This window comes from Bombina bombina, chromosome 5, assembly GCF_027579735.1.
Source record: "Bombina bombina isolate aBomBom1 chromosome 5, aBomBom1.pri, whole genome shotgun sequence".
Classification (NCBI taxonomy): Eukaryota; Metazoa; Chordata; class Amphibia; order Anura; family Bombinatoridae; genus Bombina; species Bombina bombina.
Window position 1 is genome coordinate 865,534,719 of NC_069503.1, and position 16,951 is coordinate 865,551,669.

General features: G+C 37.8%; 1 protein-coding gene across 2 annotated transcripts in view; it reads right to left on the bottom strand.

The window, feature by feature from the left end:
• Window positions 1–6,121: 6,121 nt before the first annotated feature.
• The window catches only part of TRAPPC8 (trafficking protein particle complex subunit 8), a 563,274-nt gene continuing 552,444 nt past the window's right edge, over window positions 6,122–16,951 (bottom strand). For both annotated transcript variants that reach the window (XM_053715000.1, XM_053715001.1), the window contains 4 exons: window positions 16,143–16,244; window positions 15,894–16,039; window positions 8,680–8,769; window positions 6,122–7,215 (listed from right to left, as the gene is read on the bottom strand). In XM_053715000.1, coding sequence (XP_053570975.1) covers window positions 6,981–7,215; window positions 8,680–8,769; window positions 15,894–16,039; window positions 16,143–16,244 — 573 coding nt within the window. In that variant the 3' untranslated portion in view covers window positions 6,122–6,980. The remainder of the gene's footprint in view (window positions 7,216–8,679; window positions 8,770–15,893; window positions 16,040–16,142; window positions 16,245–16,951) is intronic.

A 16,951-nucleotide genomic window follows, 5' to 3' on the forward strand; every position in this document is an offset into this window, starting at 1 on the left:
CTTAGAATTCTTAGGATTAGGACATAATGAAGGAACCACAATTTCTCTACTAATGTTGTTGGAATTCACAACTTTAGGAAAAAATTCAAAAGAAGTTCGCAACACTGCCTTATCCTGATGAAAAATCAGAAAAGGAGACGCACAAGAAAGAGCAGATAATTCAGAAACTCTTCTGGCAGAAGAGATTGCCAAAAGAAACAAAACTTTCCAAGAAAGTAATTTAATGTCCAATGAATGCATAGGTTCAAACGGAGGAGCTTGAAGAGCCCCTAGAACCAAATTCAAACTCCAAGGAGGAGAAATTGACTTAATGACAGGTTTTATACGAACCAAAGCTTGTACAAAACAATGAATATCAGGAAGATTAGCAATCTTTCTGTGAAAAAGAACAGAAAGAGCAGAGATTTGTCCTTTCAAGGAACTTGCGGACAAACCTTTATCTAAACCATCCTGAAGAAACTGTAAAATTCTTGGAATTCTAAAAGAATGCCAAGAAAAATGATGAGAAAGACACCAAGAAATATAAGTCTTCCAGACTCTATAATATATCTCTCTGGATACAGATTTACGAGCCTGTAACATAGTATTAATCACAGAGTCAGAGAAACCTCTGTGACTAAGAATCAAGCGTTCAATCTCCATACCTTTAAATTTAAGGATTTGAGATCCTGATGGAAAAAAGGACCTTGCGACAGAAGGTCTGGTAGTAGCGGAAGAGTCCACGGATGGCAAGAGGCCATCCGGACAAGATCCGCATACCAAAACCTGTGAGGCCATGCCGGAGCTACCAGCAGAACAAACGAGCATTCCTTCAGAATCTTGGAGATTACTCTTGGAAGAAGAACTAGAGGCGGAAAGATATAGGCAGGATGATACTTCCAAGGAAGTGACAATGCATCCACTGCTTCCGCTCGAGGATCCCTGGATCTGGACAGATACCTGGGAAGTTTCTTGTTTAGATGAGAGGCCATCAGATCTATTTCTGGAAGTCCCCACATTTGAACAATCTGAAGAAATACCTCTGGGTGAAGAGACCATTCGCCCGGATGTAACGTTTGGCGACTGAGATAATCCACTTCCCAATTGTCTATACCTGGGATATGAACCGCAGAGATTAGACAGGAGCTGGATTCCGCCCAAACCAGAATTCGAGATACTTCTTTCATAGCCAGAGGACTGTGAGTCCCTCCTTGATGATTGATGTATGCCACAGTTGTGACATTGTCTGTCTGAAAACAAATGAACGATTCTCTCTTCAGAAGAGGCCAAGACTGAAGAGCTCTGAAAATTGCACGGAGTTCCAAAATATTGATCGGTAATCTCACCTCCTGAGATTCCCAAACTCCTTGTGCCGTCAGAGATCCCCACACAGCTCCCCAACCTGTGAGACTTGCATCTGTTGAAATTACAGTCCAGGTTGGAAGCACAAAAGAAGCCCCCTGAATTAAACGATGGTGATCTGTCCACCACGTTAGAGAGTGTCGTACAATCGGTTTTAAAGATATTAATTGAGATATCTTTGTGTAATCCCTGCACCATTGATTCAGCATACAGAGCTGAAGAGGTCGCATGTGAAAACTAGCAAAGGGGATCGCGTCCGATGCAGCAGTCATAAGACCTAGAATTTCCATGCATAAGGCTACCGAAGGGAATGATTGTGACTGAAGGTTTCGACAAGCTGAAATCAATTTTAGACGTCTCTTGTCTGTTAAAGACAGAGTCATGGACACTGAATCTATCTGGAAACCCAGAAAAGTTACCCTTGACTGAGGAATCAATGAACTTTTTGGTAAATTGATCCTCCAACCATGATCTTGAAGAAACAACACAAGTCGATTCGTATGAGATTCTGCTAAATGTAAAGACTGAGCAAGTACCAAGATATCGTCCAAATAAGGAAATACCACAATACCCTGTTCTCTGATTACAGACAGAAGGGCACCGAGAACTTTTGTAAAAATTCTTGGAGCTGTAGCTAGGCCAAACGGCAGAGCCACAAACTGGTAATGCTTGTCCAGAAAAGAGAATCTCAGGAACTGATAATGATCTGGATGAATCGGAATATGCAGATAAGCATCCTGTAAATCTATTGTGGACATATAATGCCCTTGCTGAACAAAAGGCAAGATAGTCCTTACAGTTACCATTTTGAACGTTGGTATCCTTACATAACGATTCAATATTTTTAGATCCAGAACTGGTCTGAAGGAATTCTCCTTCTTTGGTACAATGAAGAGATTTGAATAAAAACCCATCCCCTGTTCCAGAACTGGAACTGGCATAATTACTCCAGCCAACTCTAGATCTGAAACACAATTCAGAAATGCTTGAGCTTTCACTGGATTTACTGGGACACGGGAAAGAAAAAATCTCTTTGCAGGAGGTCTCATCTTGAAACCAATTCTGTACCCTTCTGAAACAATGTTCTGAATCCAAAGATTGTGAACAGAATTGATCCAAATTTCTTTGAAAAAACGTAACCTGCCCCCTACCAGCTGAGCTGGAATGAGGGCCGCACCTTCATATGGACTTAGAAGCAGGCTTTGCCTTTCTAGAAGGCTTGGATTTATTCCAGACTGGAGATGGTTTCCAAACTGAAACTGCTCCTGAGGATGAAGGATCAGGCTTTTGTTCTTTGTTGAAACGAAAGGAACGAAAACGATTATTAGCCCTGTTTTTACCCTTAGATTTTTTATCCTGTGGTAAAAAAGTTCCTTTCCCACCAGTAACAGTTGAGATAATGGAATCCAACTGAGAACCAAATAATTTGTTACCCTGGAAAGAAATGGAAAGTAGAGTTGATTTAGAAGCCATATCAGCATTCCAAGTTTTAAGCCATAAAGCTCTTCTAGCTAAAATAGCTAGAGACATAAACCTGACATCAACTCTGATAATATCAAAAATGGCATCACAGATAAAATTATTAGCATGCTGAAGAAGAATAATAATATTATAAGAATCATGATCTGTTACTTGTTGCGCTAAAGTCTCCAACCAAAAAGTTGAAGCTGCAGCAACATCAGCCAAAGATATAGCAGGTCTAAGAAGATTACCTGAACACAGATAAGCTTTTCTTAGAAAGGATTCAATTTTCCTATCTAAAGGATCTTTAAACGAAGTACCATCTGACGTAGGAATAGTAGTACGTTTATCAAGGGTAGAAATAGCCCCATCAACTTTAGGGATTTTGTCCCAAAATTCTAATCTGTCAGACGGCACAGGATATAATTGCTTAAAACGTTTAGAAGGAGTAAATGAATTACCCAATTTATCCCATTCTCTGGAAATTACTTCAGAAATAGCATTAGGAACAGGAAAAACTTCTGGAATAACCACAGGAGATTTAAACACCTTATCTAAACGTTTAGAATTAGTATCAAGAGGACCAGAATCCTCTATTTCTAAAGCAATTAGTACTTCTTTAAGTAAAGAACGAATAAATTCCATTTTAAATAAATATGAAGATTTATCAGCATCAATCTCTGAGACAGAATCCTCTGAACCAGAAGAGTCATCAGAATGATGATGTTCATTTAAAAATTCATCTGTAGAGAGAGAAGTTTTAAAAGATTTTTTATGTTTACTAGAAGGAGAAATAACAGACATAGCCTTCTTGATGGATTCAGAAACAAAATCTCTTATGTTATCAGGAACATTCTGCACCTTAGATGTTGAGGGAACTGCAACAGGCAATGGTACATTACTAAAGGAAATATTATCTGCTTTAACAAGTTTGTCATGACAATTAATACAAACAACAGCCGGAGGAATAGCTACCAAAAGTTTACAGCAGATACACTTAGCTTTGGTAGTTCCAGCACTAGACAGCGATTTTCCTGAAGTATCTTCTGACTCAGATGCAACGTGAGACATCTTGCAATATGTAAGAGAAAAAACAACATATAAAGCAAAAATGATCAAATTCCTTAAATGACAGTTTCAGGAATGGGAAAAAATGCCAATAAACAAGCTTCTAGTAACCAGAAGCAAAGAAAAAATCAGACTGAAATAATGTGGAGACAAAAGCGACGCCCATATTTTTGGCGCCAAATAATACGCCCACATTGTTTGGCGCCTAAATGCTTTTTGGCGCCAAAAATGACGCCACATCCGGAACGCCCACATTTTTGGCGCAAAAGGACGTCAAAAAATGACGCAACTTCCGGCGACACGTATGACGCCGGAAACAGAAAAGATTTTTTGCGCCAAAAAAGTCCGCGCCAAGAATGACGCAATAAAATGAAGCATTTTCAGCCCCCGCGAGCCTAACAGCCCACAGGGAAAAAAAGTCAAATTTTTAAGGTAAGAAAAAAATGATTGATTCAAACGCATTATCCCAAATATGAAACTGACTGTCTGAAAATAAGGAATGTTGAACATTCTGAGTCAAGGCAAATAAATGTTTGAATACATATATTTAGAACTTTATAAATAAAGTGCACAACCATAGCTTAGAGTGTCACAGAAAATAAGATTTACTTACCCCAGGACACTCATCTACACGTTTGTAGAAAGCCAAACCAGTACTGAAACGAAAATCAGCAGAGGTAATGGTATATAAATAAGAGTATATCGTCGATCTGAAAAGGGAGGTAAGAGATGAATCTCTACGACCGATAACAGAGAACCTATGAAATAGACCCCGTAGAAGGAGATCACTGCATTCAAATAGGCAATACTCTCCTCACATCCCTGTGACATTCACTGCACGCTGAGAGGAAAACCGGGCTCCAACTTGCTGCGGAGCGCATATCAACGTAGAATCTAGCACAAACTTACTTCACCACCTCCATAGGAGGCAAAGTTTGTAAAACTGAATTGTGGGTGTGGTGAGGGGTGTATTTATAGGCATTTTGAGGTTTGGGAAACTTTGCCCCTCCTGGTAGGAATGTATATCCCATACGTCACTAGCTCATGGACTCTTGCTAATTACATGAAAGAAAACTCCCCCTCACATTGCCAAACCGTTAAATCACTTTTACTGTGTATATAACAGAGGGTATAAGGTTGCATTGAGAAGCAACTTCCAAGTGGATTAGCTGAATAGTAAATAGCAGCTATTACCCCATTATAAAGTTTCCATAATTGCTAGACTAAGTATGAAAAGTAGAAGTAATAAAGGTGGAATTGGTCTGTTACTTGGGTTTGTTCCCTGGCTATGATGTACCTCAAAATTGATGAACCTACTAATAGCATGTGTGCTATGTGAGAGCAAGAAATGGCTGCACTTACCTCAGATGCACCCACTCTACTGTATATACTGGCTGCAAAAAGCCCATCAAGTGCTGTGTACATCACAGTAGAGAATCCATGTGTGGAGTATATCAACGAACCAACAGGAAGATGCTAAGAGACGAGTCCCCACGACACCTGTGGCAGGCTTGTGAATAACTCCTTCACTGGGAGTAATTGTGTCACTATCCTATACTCCAATCTCCCCTCTGTCTCTCAGTAGCAGCTCTCTGAGGGGAAAATTGTCCTCAAATCAGTCTGAGGACCCCTCTCAACAAAGAGTTTGGAGCACCTTAATGCTTCACCTTCCTCCTGTGGAGACAAAGAAAAGTCTAGAATACCAGAGAGGTGGGCGGAATTTTGCAAATCTTTGCCTCCTCCTAGTGGCCAGGAGTGGAATCCTAGGAGTAATGGCTTGTGGACTCACACCACCTTTTGAAAGAAAAATAATATACAAGTAGCATATGAAAGTGACCCTTGGTGCAACATTATATATTTCAAGAAGAACTTCTGATGATGAGCAAAACATTTTTGTTGGGTATTATGCTAGTCTTAACAATATCTTTCAGACTGATTTCAATAACATTCCAAAGCTGTAGCTCCTCTGATGCAGACGGTGCAAACATTCTATGATTTCAATAACATTCCAAAGCTGTAGCTCCTCTGATGCAGACGGTGCAAACATACTATGATTTCAATAACATTCCAAAGCTGTAGCTCCTCTGATGCAGACGGTGCAAACATACTATGATTTCAATAACATTCCAAAGCTGTAGCAACTCTGATGCAGACGGTGCAAACATACTAGGTGCACCAGTCATTTCTTTGCACAAATTCATTAAACAAACAACATGTAAGCACGCATTCAGAAATAATTTAAGACAATGAATATTGTAAAAAATATTACATTTGTTTACTCACAGACTTGTTAAAACTTTTAATGTCATATATACATTATTTAATATTGTTAACATCATTAAGCAACAAGTAGTATATATTATGGCCATTTGATATAGCCTATATGCAAGAAAAGTCTTTAAACAGCAAATATGGCATATGTTTTATTCTATTTACAATACATTTGTTATAAATATAATACATCATTTATTGAAAAGTTTATGTTTAAATTGAGGCATTTGACTCAATTGTTAGCATGACATATTAAAGTGAAAAACTCAATTTGAACGATAATGTCAAGGTAGTGAAATAGTGCATTCAGTACTGAGATGAATTAAAACGGTTAACAAAAAGGACTGCCAAATATTCATTAAATTAAGCTTATATACCATACGCAATCTGCGTTTCAAACCTCACAATATAATGGCCAACACTTTCTATTTAGGTTTGAAAGAATTGTGAAAATCAAACTGTAAAATGACATGAACACACCTTACAGAAATTTGGGATACATTATAACATACTTTTTATAAACAAGGGAAACATCTGAACCACTTTGTATATGCCCAAATGAATGCACTCAACAAAGTTTTAATATTTTACCATACAGATGTTATTTTCCTGTGCAAAATTAAAATAGAGCTGTTTATACAGATGCCATAGAAACAAAAATAAAGGTAGGGAGCGTATATCAGCCCTGAATATTTTGCATAAAGAAATCTAAATAGTGAAACAGATTTAACTTCTATTAGATCAGAGAGAAGTGTAGGTTTCCCCCACGTCCTCCATAACATTGTTAATCTAATATTAAAATAGTTATGCTTGATCCATTAATGTTGACAGGAGAGCAGTCAAACACTATTAATGACAATAAGAGCTGGCATGGAGCTCTGCTGGTTTGCTTCATATAGTGTGACTTGGTTCGCCAGCTTTGCAAACACTCGAGGAGTTCCAAGGTTGTAAATTCCTGTATGCACAAAGCAAGCCTTAAGCTGCAGACTAAATATCTCGTGACTTTTTAGCTGGAGTTTGTACTGGGTCTGCCCAAGCCATGTGAAAGAGCCGTGGACATCCAGAGCTTCAGGACTGCACACAGAGAAAAGACAAAATAGAATTACTGATACATGCTTTAGTGATTACAGTAAAGTCATCAGGCTATGCACACTGGGCAAACCCATCAATTGCTTGAAAATTATGAAAACTTCAGCTCCAAGGCAGTTAAATAACATTAGTGTCTGATAAACTGATCGACACTTTAAAATCTTAGCAAAAAGGGGCTTTTGATATTTCTGTTAGAGTACCAAGGTCTAAATGAGAAATGCAATTAACTAATAACAATAGTGTGCCTGGAGTAAAAGCATAACTTGTGTTTAAAGGGACAGTCTACTCCAGATTTTTATGGTTTAAAAAGATAGATAATCCTTTATTACCTATTCCCCAGTTTTGCATAGCCAACACGGTTAGATTAAAGGGACACTCAGGTTAAATTAAATTGTCATGATTTAGATACAGCATGTAATTTTAAACAACTTTCCAATTTACTTCCATTAAAAAAAAATGCGCAGTCTTTTATATTTACACTTTTTGAGTCACCAGTTCCTACTGAGCATGTGCAAGAACTAACAGACTATACGTATATGCATTTGTGATTGGCTGTTTGCTATCACATGGTACAAGGGGAGTGGAAATATACATAACTTTGAAATTTGTTAGAAAAAAATCTACTACTCATTTGAAGTTCAGACTAAGTGCTATTGCATTGTCTTGTTATCTTGCATTTGTTGATTATGTAAATCTAATGTGTTGACTGGTCCTTTAATATACTTTTTACTTCTAAAATTACCTTGTATCCAAGCCTCCGCAGACTCCCACTTATTTCAGTTCTTTTAACAGACTTGCATTTTAGCCAATCAGTACCCTCTCATAAGTAACTCCACGGGCGTGAGCACAATGTAATCTATATGGCACACATGATCTAACGCCCTCTAGCTGTTAAAAACTGTCAAATGAATTCAGATAAGAGGCTGCCTTCTAGGACTTAGACATTACCATATGAGACTACCTAGGTTTAGCTTTCCACTTAGAATACCAAGAGAACAAAGCAAATTTGATGATACAAGTGAATTGGAAAGTGGTTTAAAATTGCATGTCCTATCTGAATCATGAAAGTTTAATTTTTACTAGACTGGCCCTTTAACTCTTTTGAGGTGATTAAATAATGAGTTACAAAGGGACATTTGTGAAATAATAAAAATGTTGTAATAATATAGAGCATTTATTATTGCACAAACACTTTAAAACAACAATTGTGCACATACTATCCCAACAAATATTGACAGGCTTTTATTATCTTAGTAATAATATATTTTATATCATTTTCATTTTAAACTTTAACATTATATCAATAAAAACTCTTCCTTTTCTGACAAGTGTTTACCACAACTAGGAGTACATTGTACTAGCATGCCCAGTTCAATATGCCCACTAATTTAACATTATTGAGTAAAAATTCAACTATTTAGGAAAATTAAATTTTGTAATCGGTCTTACCTTGTTGCCTTATGCCTGAGGTCTACTATAACATCAACAACAGCCTGAGAACTATTAGAGAGCACAAGGGTGACTGGTACCAAGCAAAGGCTATAAAAAACACAAAAATCACAGTTAGATATTACAGAAAACAAAAAAATAGAGTTTACATATAAATCAGGCTACATATTAACCACTATTTAATTGTGAGGATGTATTAATAAGAACCAAGACGCGTACAGCATCATTCTGTCATAAATAACTTGCAATAAAATGTAGGGCAAGCAAAAACAAAATGTATGCTTACCTGATAAATGTATTTCTTTCTTGACACAGTGAGTCCACGGAATCATCAATTATTGTTGGGAATATCACTCCTGGCCAGCAGGAGGCGGCAACGAGCACAGCAAAGCTGTTAAGTATCACTTCCCTTCCCACAAACCCCAGTCATTCGACAGAAGAAAAAGGAGAGAAAGGAAATAAAACAAGGTGCAGAGGTGCCTGAGGTTTATATAAAAAACAGTCTGCAAAAACAGGGAGGGCCGTGGATTCACCGTGTCAAGAAATAAATAAATTTACCAGGTAAGCATAAATTTTGATTTCTTTCATAAGACACGGTGAGTCCACCGAATCATCAATTACAGTTGGGAATCAATACCCAAGCTAGAGGACACAGATGATTAGGGAGGGAAAGACAGGTAACCTAAACAGAAGGCATCGCTGTCTGCAGAACCTTTTTCCCAAAAGAGAACTCAGCCAAAGCAAATGCATCAATTTTAGAGAATAAAAAGTGTGCAAAGAAGGCCAAGTCGCCTGCTTACAATCTGTCCTACAGAGGCCTCATTCTTGAAAGCGCAAGAAGAAGACACCACCCTAGTGGATTGAGCTGTACTTCTCTCAGGAGTCTTCTATCCAGCAGTCTCATAAGTCATACAAATAACACGTCTCAACCAGAGATAAAGATTAGTGGCAGAAGTTTCTGGTCTTTACTTTTTCCAGAAAAGCAAACAAACAAACAATGTAGAAGACTGTAGAAAGTCCTTCGTAGCCTGTAGATAGAATTTAAAAGCCCGCACAACGTATAAGTTGTGCAACAAACGTTCTTTATGAGAAGGATTAGGACAGAGAGAAGGAACAACAATTCCTGATTAATATATTTCTGTCCGAAACAACCTTAGGAAGAAAACCAAACTTGGTACGGAGAAAAACCTTATCTGCCTGAAATATGAGATAAGGAGAGACACACTGCAAAGCTTAGAGATCACAAACTCTCCGAGCAGGAGAAATGAAAACTTCCAAGATAATAAAATAATATCTATGGAATGCATAGGCTCAATCGGAACCTGTGGCAAAACTTAAGAACAAGATAAGAATCCAAGGTGGAACAACAGACTTAAACACAGGCCTGATTTTAACCAGGGCATGACAAAAGAATTTACATCCGGCACATCCGCCAGACGGTTGTGCAACAAAAAAGATAGAGCACAAATCTGACCCTGAAAGTACTGATGGACACCCCCTTCTCCAGGCCTTCCTGGAGAAAGGATAAGATTCTTGGAAACCGGAGTCTACTCCAAGAATATCCTTTATATTCACTCCAATAAAGATATTTATGCCATATCCCTTCGGTGACAGGCATAGGAGCCTGAACCATGGTCTCAATGACCGATTCGGAAATCCACGCTTAAAAAAAATCAAGCGTTCCATCTCTAAGAAGTCAGCTTTCAGAGAAACGAGATTTGGATGAAGAAAGGGCCCCTGAAGTAGAAGGGCCTTCCTCAGAAGAGGTCTCCTGGAGGTAGAGACGACATTTCTACTAGGTCTGCATACCAGATCATGCAAGGTCATGCAGGAGCTATTGGAATCACCAACGCTCTCTCCTGCTTGATCCAAGCAATGACTTGCGGAAGGAGAGCAAACGGAAGAGAGAGATATGCCAACCTGAAGTTCCAAGGAACTGCCAGAGCATGTATCAGAAAAGCCTGATGATCTCTCGACCTCTGACCGTACTTGAGAGCTTGGTGATCTGACGAGACGTCATCAGATACAATGCCGGTAACCCCCATTTCATTGTTAACATGGAGAACACTTCCGGAGGGAGTTACCAATTCCCGGGATGGAAAGTCTTTCTGCTCAGGAAATCCACTTCCCAACTGTCCACCCCTGGGATGTGGGGGGATAGACAGCAATTGTGGACCTCTGCCCACTGAATAATCCTTGCCACCTTCATGGCTAAGGAACTCCCCCTGGTGGTTGATGTATGTGTACTTGGGTTAAATGTGAGTATCCATTTGGCATTGGCTATTTGATTGACTCATCTTTACATACTGATGCACACATGCGGCACCCCTCCATTATCTCTTTTCTCTGTAGCTTCTACCGGACTAGTCTGTAAGGAGAGCAGCCTTCCATCTATGCCCCACTTACAGAAGCGGATTACCTGACCACATTGGATTTACTAAACCATCGAAAATCTGATACCCTAATTGGGACTTTCTGTTGGGACTGTTTTCAACCTGGACCATTGAATCATATGGTTTGACTAATATATCTGATCTATATACTATATTAATATATACCTGTATATGTATGTATTTTTCTAAAAGTGTTTTTTTTTTCTATAAGGTTGATTGTATTTAGTCAATATAGAATTGTTTTAATATATGTGGAGTGATAGAGTGCCCCCTTACCTCTTGCTATATATAATACCAGCACTTTCCCTGACAGATCAAAACCAAACAAGGGTTTACCCTTGAACAGAAGCACCAGAAACTTGGACACAGAGGAAAAATCCACTGTCCCCCATGCCCCTCGGGCTAATACAGCAAAGCTAGATATCATGGCCCCCTGCTGAAAACTTGCATGTTAGCGTCAGAATATAAAGGATTGGCTAGCTTAATAGCCTAAAATCTGTACAGGATCTCCAAATTGGATCAGACAGGGCATCGTGTCAATAGGATGCCGCACTTGACGCAATGGCAATGCAAACTACTATGTAAGCCTCCATTGATCCTGACAAGAACAGTAACCTCTCTAGGAATCTTAGTTCTCTAAGTCAGAGTAGACAAACCCTACTACTTAAGGCACCGTGCACACTGATATTTAATGAAGATAGCGACAAGAAACATCTTTTTAAAGACAGGAAACATCAAAAAGGAAACCTTGACTACTCCTAGTCCTGTAAAAAAAAAAACTCCTAGCACAGTCTGGAACAGGAAAAAACTTCCACAAAGGAAACCTAGTAATTATAAAATGTACTAGATTCTTTAGGATTGACAACAACCAAACGTATTGGAGTAGCACCAAAGTAGCTAAAACCTCTTTTAACATACACAAAGGTATTCAAGCTTAAATTTGAATGATATTACTTCAACATCAGATCAAGGAATTATACTGTCCAGGTCTGAGATTTCACCTTCAGAAACTACCGAGTTCACCTCACCAGGCTTAGGAGAGGGACACCCTGTGTAGCCAAACATTGAGCAGAATCCCTCTATCTGAAACTATAAATGTCCTCTTGCATTTTCCCTGAGGAAAGGAAAAACAGACCAAGCCGCAGATACCGCAGAGGATACCTGAGCTGCAATTCTGTATGCAAATACACTCCTCCTGGAGATTGAGAGGAACCGCAGGGCACTGCATGTGACGCCATTGAGGCTTGGGACATAAAAGGAAAAAACTGTGGCATAGCCAAAAACAGCATCATCCCAAGACATTAGCTCACCTATTACTCATGCAGCATGACTATGACAAACAAAGAGTGCTACAGGGCATAAACAGCCTAGAAATAAACACACATTACCCACATCCTGTTATTTAATACTTATATACCTGAGGAAAGGATATGAGACACACCATGAAAAATATATGCTAATGCATGAAAAAAGTGTCTACAAACATATATTTGAAAGGAAACAAATTAATAAATAAAAGAGTATTACCACCAACATCAGTGGACAAAACTTTGTGTGTGAGCATTATACTAGGTTTGAAGAAATTAAAACTTATAAATAAAAGAGTATTACCACCGACTTTAGTGGAAACTTTCAGCATGAGCACTATACTAGGGAAAAAGAATTAGTGATTGAACGCCATAAGGTATAATGCAAAAATATGTAGTGCCTTCTAAAGGTCACCAGATTATTGAAAACCACCAAGGACCATGTTACCAAGCACACAGCAGCTTTACAATAAAAAAGGCACTGCTCCGTAGCATGACAACTTCCAATTATCAGGCATACAGAGTGAAGAAGAAGGCAGGAACAAACATAGCCCATAGAAAGAGCGTGTAACTAAACTTAACTGCGCGTCTCATACTGCCTAAATAAAACTCAGCAAACACCAGCTGACAGAAGAAAACACCAAAGCGTTTCTTCACTTTACTGTCAGTACCTCTAGGACAAGTAAAAACAAATGTGCAGCTCTCTACAAAAAATATTAAAAAACGCACTCTTACATGTCTGATGCCTATGCTAGGAGCCTGACTGCCATAAAGGAATAATTTCCTTAGCTCACTGTGCTATTTCGGCTATTAAATTATTAGAGGAATAATTTACCTCTGTACTATATCAACTTTCACATATAAATTAATAAATGTTGAGATAAAGAAATCAATTAACCCTAATGATCCAACAAAACTATAACAAGTCAGGGATACTTTCCAAAATGTATTAACCCCTAGTCTCCTTAAGTCACAATAAGTGCCTGTGTCCTGCCTATGATATCCTTCCTCAGGATATATATGTGTACCAGAAAAAATGCAGCATAAACCTTTCAGAAGTGCATGTCCCCCAAACATAGAAAACCAAGCACTTACTTGTATCTAGCCGTCCGGCAGGAGGACAGCTCACCCAGCATGAGAGGATGCAGCTCCTCAGAGTTTGTGGGAAGGGAAGTGATACTTAACAGCTTTGCTGTGGTGCTCATTGCCTCCTCCTGCTGGCCAGAAGAGATATTCCCAACAGTAATTGATGATTCCGTGGACTCACCGTGTCTTAAGAAAGAAATACTGACTTACGTGTGCTTTTTAACGCATTTCTATGATCTCCAAATGGAAATAAGTATGAGCTGATAATATTTTTAATCTGTACTTTAGCAATGATGCATTCTGAGCTTGCAAAGCTGACAATAACACATTTATACTTTTCTTGGTAAACAGTCACTACCAGCAACTCTCTCTCAAACTGCATTCATTTCAACAAATCTAACACTTTTCAACCAAATAAATATTTGCATGTAGCTTTAAACATTAAGGGCCTGATTACATGTGGAGCGCTAAATATTGCTTTAATGAGAGCAATATTTGCGCTCCCCTGTGTAATACCAGTGCATGCTAATGTGCACTGGTATTACAAGTTGTCAGCAATGACAATTGCAAGCTCGCGCTCGCATTGCTGGGAAGCATTCTGCTCACGAGAGCGCTCTTCTATAGGCTCCAATGGGAGCCCCGTTCACATGCCGTCAGAGACTGCATCAGAACCTAAGCGCAGCGAAGGGGGTAAGTAGCGCAGGGATGGCAGCAAATATATACATATATATTACCGTATTAATATATGTATATACACATATTAAAACATTATATATATAAAAGCATATACATATATATTTAATGGGAACATACAGTGTAAAGGTACTTTTTTTTTTTTTTTTTTACACCCCACTCCAGCCAACTTTCCCCCCAAAATACTGCCTAGTGCAGTTATTTTTTAAAAAAAAACAAAGATGCTGCCATTTTTATTTTTTAATAAAATGCACTACACTGTATTTTGGGGGCATTGGGTCAATTTATAAACTTAACCAGAGATCTGATCTCTGGTTAATGTTATAAGCACTTGTAATCGCTGGTAATTACAACACCCACAAAATGGGCAAATTTGCCCATTTGGGGGCGTGCGATAATTTAGAGCTCCACTTGTAATCTAGCCCTAAATATGTCCAAAAATACAGGATCAGATGATAAATCAGTTTTTAAAACCATTTTTTCATTGATATACTATAAATAATACTTATTTTATGATAATGTCTCAAACTCCAATAAAGGAAGAGAAATTATTGAATGAAATGCTGCAAGCTATATAAATTTTCATTTACCAGGTATTATTCAAGTACAAAATCAAACCTTGCGTAATGGCTGGAATTAAAAATATTACAACATTAATGGATAATGGTCTTTGTAAAACTCACATTTATATTGCTGTTTTCCAGTTACAATATATTTTGTTGCACTGTACACTACTAAAAAAATATTGCAGGATGCAGTCACAAGTTCCTTCTTCTTTAAATGTCCCCATAGGTATCACTAATGAACTAACTGTACATTCAGTCTCTTTTTCACCAACTAACATCGTTTGTCACTTGGGAAAAGGTTTTGTTGTCAATGATCCTCCCCAGGCACACGCATGCTAAATCTTATTAACAAATGAAAAGGTAATAGATTCAAATGGCCTTTTCAAGTCTGCACTTCTATCATGGGAGAAATGTTAAATTAAATCCTGTCTTTTCTTGACTGGGTAACAACTTCTGTAACCACTAGAAAAAAATAAACTCACTCTCTATATATTTGTATTTTGTTCAGCTGTATCTGACCCTCATGGATGCATTATATAAAAGTGCTGACTCGAGTAACATTAAAAAGGGCCATTATAGTCTCTAAAAAAAAAAAAAAAAGGTTAAACACAAAGTTAAAGTACTGCAGATAACTGCTAGCCTAGAGCAGAAACAGCCACTGATCGAATCAGCAGCAGTAGTCACAACCCTAATGAATTAGAAAATGTCATTTATAAACCATAATGGCCTTTTATATTAGAATATTAAACAAAAATATAAATAATTATTTCATAGTCTATTACAATGATTCAGACTATATTCCATCCTATTTTATGCAGTATTTGCTCTTTTTTAATTTTAATATCTTTTGTTTGGGAACGTTAATTAAGATTAAGGTTAATTCATCTATGGATGACTATATTCTTTACAGATTAATGAGGCCTTCTACACTTCAGTATGTCTTATACTCTTCAATAAACAGTTTACGAAAAAAAAAAAAAGTCTTAGTGAATATAGACATTCTTTCGGAGGTTGTCTTGCTAGAAGTTTCAAAACTTTGGAAGTCCTACAAAAATTACTTTTTACAAAACCTTATTGAGAAAAAGAGTGAAACTAAAATCTTTACAGACATGAAAACATATAAAGGCACCAAACTTTCAGAAATGGAGCATGAAAATTGAAACGCCTACCTTTTTTGATGGAACGGGTGATTGAAAAATTCTGGGTATTGAAGGCTTGTTTTTATTAGATTGGAGAGCTGCTCTGCTGACGGCCTAGGAGGTGTACCGCTGTTTTCAGATCGGTTAAATTTTAATAGCACTATTTCTGGCTGTTCCTAAACAGGAAATAAATTAGATAAAATATTACACAAGATTATATACAGTGTTGGATAAATAAGTAATGTGTACCAAACAGAACATACAGTGAGGAGAGCTTACTTGCTTTTGAGGAAAAGAGACAGCTTCTGTTCCAATGGTGCTTAGAGACACATGATGCTGACCTTCCAAAATGAGCTGCTTATTATCTTCAATAACATATGCCTGTAACACAAGAAAACAGGCACCTTTTCAGACAGTATGCATTTTTTAAAGTACAAAAAAATAAAATAACGTTCCAATCTACTTCTATTATTAAATTTTCTCTTTAACAAAAACAAAATATGTGCTTAGTTGATAAAATTAATTTTTTTCATGGTGGTTAGAGTCCATAATCCATTACTCCAGGGAATTACTCTTCCATACCACTAAGAGGAAGCAAAGAATCCCAAACCCCAATAGCTCTATATAACCCCTCCCACCTTACTGGAATCTAGTCTGATGTAAAGCCAAGCAAAAAAAAGGTATGAAAGAAAAATAGGAGCAGGAAAAAAGATGTGCAAAAAGAAATACACCATCACCAGAAAAATAACAGGATGGGGTCACATGGACACTCATGAACATGAAAGAAATTAAATTGTGTTTTCTTTCATACAGGTGGTGAGAGTCCATGATCTATTACTCCTAGGAACCAATACCCAAGCTGTGGAGTACACTAGTAATAAGAAATAAAAGGCAGGATATAAAGAACATCTTTTTTTCAAAGAAAAACTAACTCCACAACCCAAACAGAACCCAAAGAAAAAAACACACCAGAGCAATCAGAATTACTGATACCTGCTCTTGCCTGATCTGGCAATCACTATGAGTAGAATAACCATAGGATGAAAAACATTGGCTAGTCGAAATGACCATGGAGCTACCAGTGCATT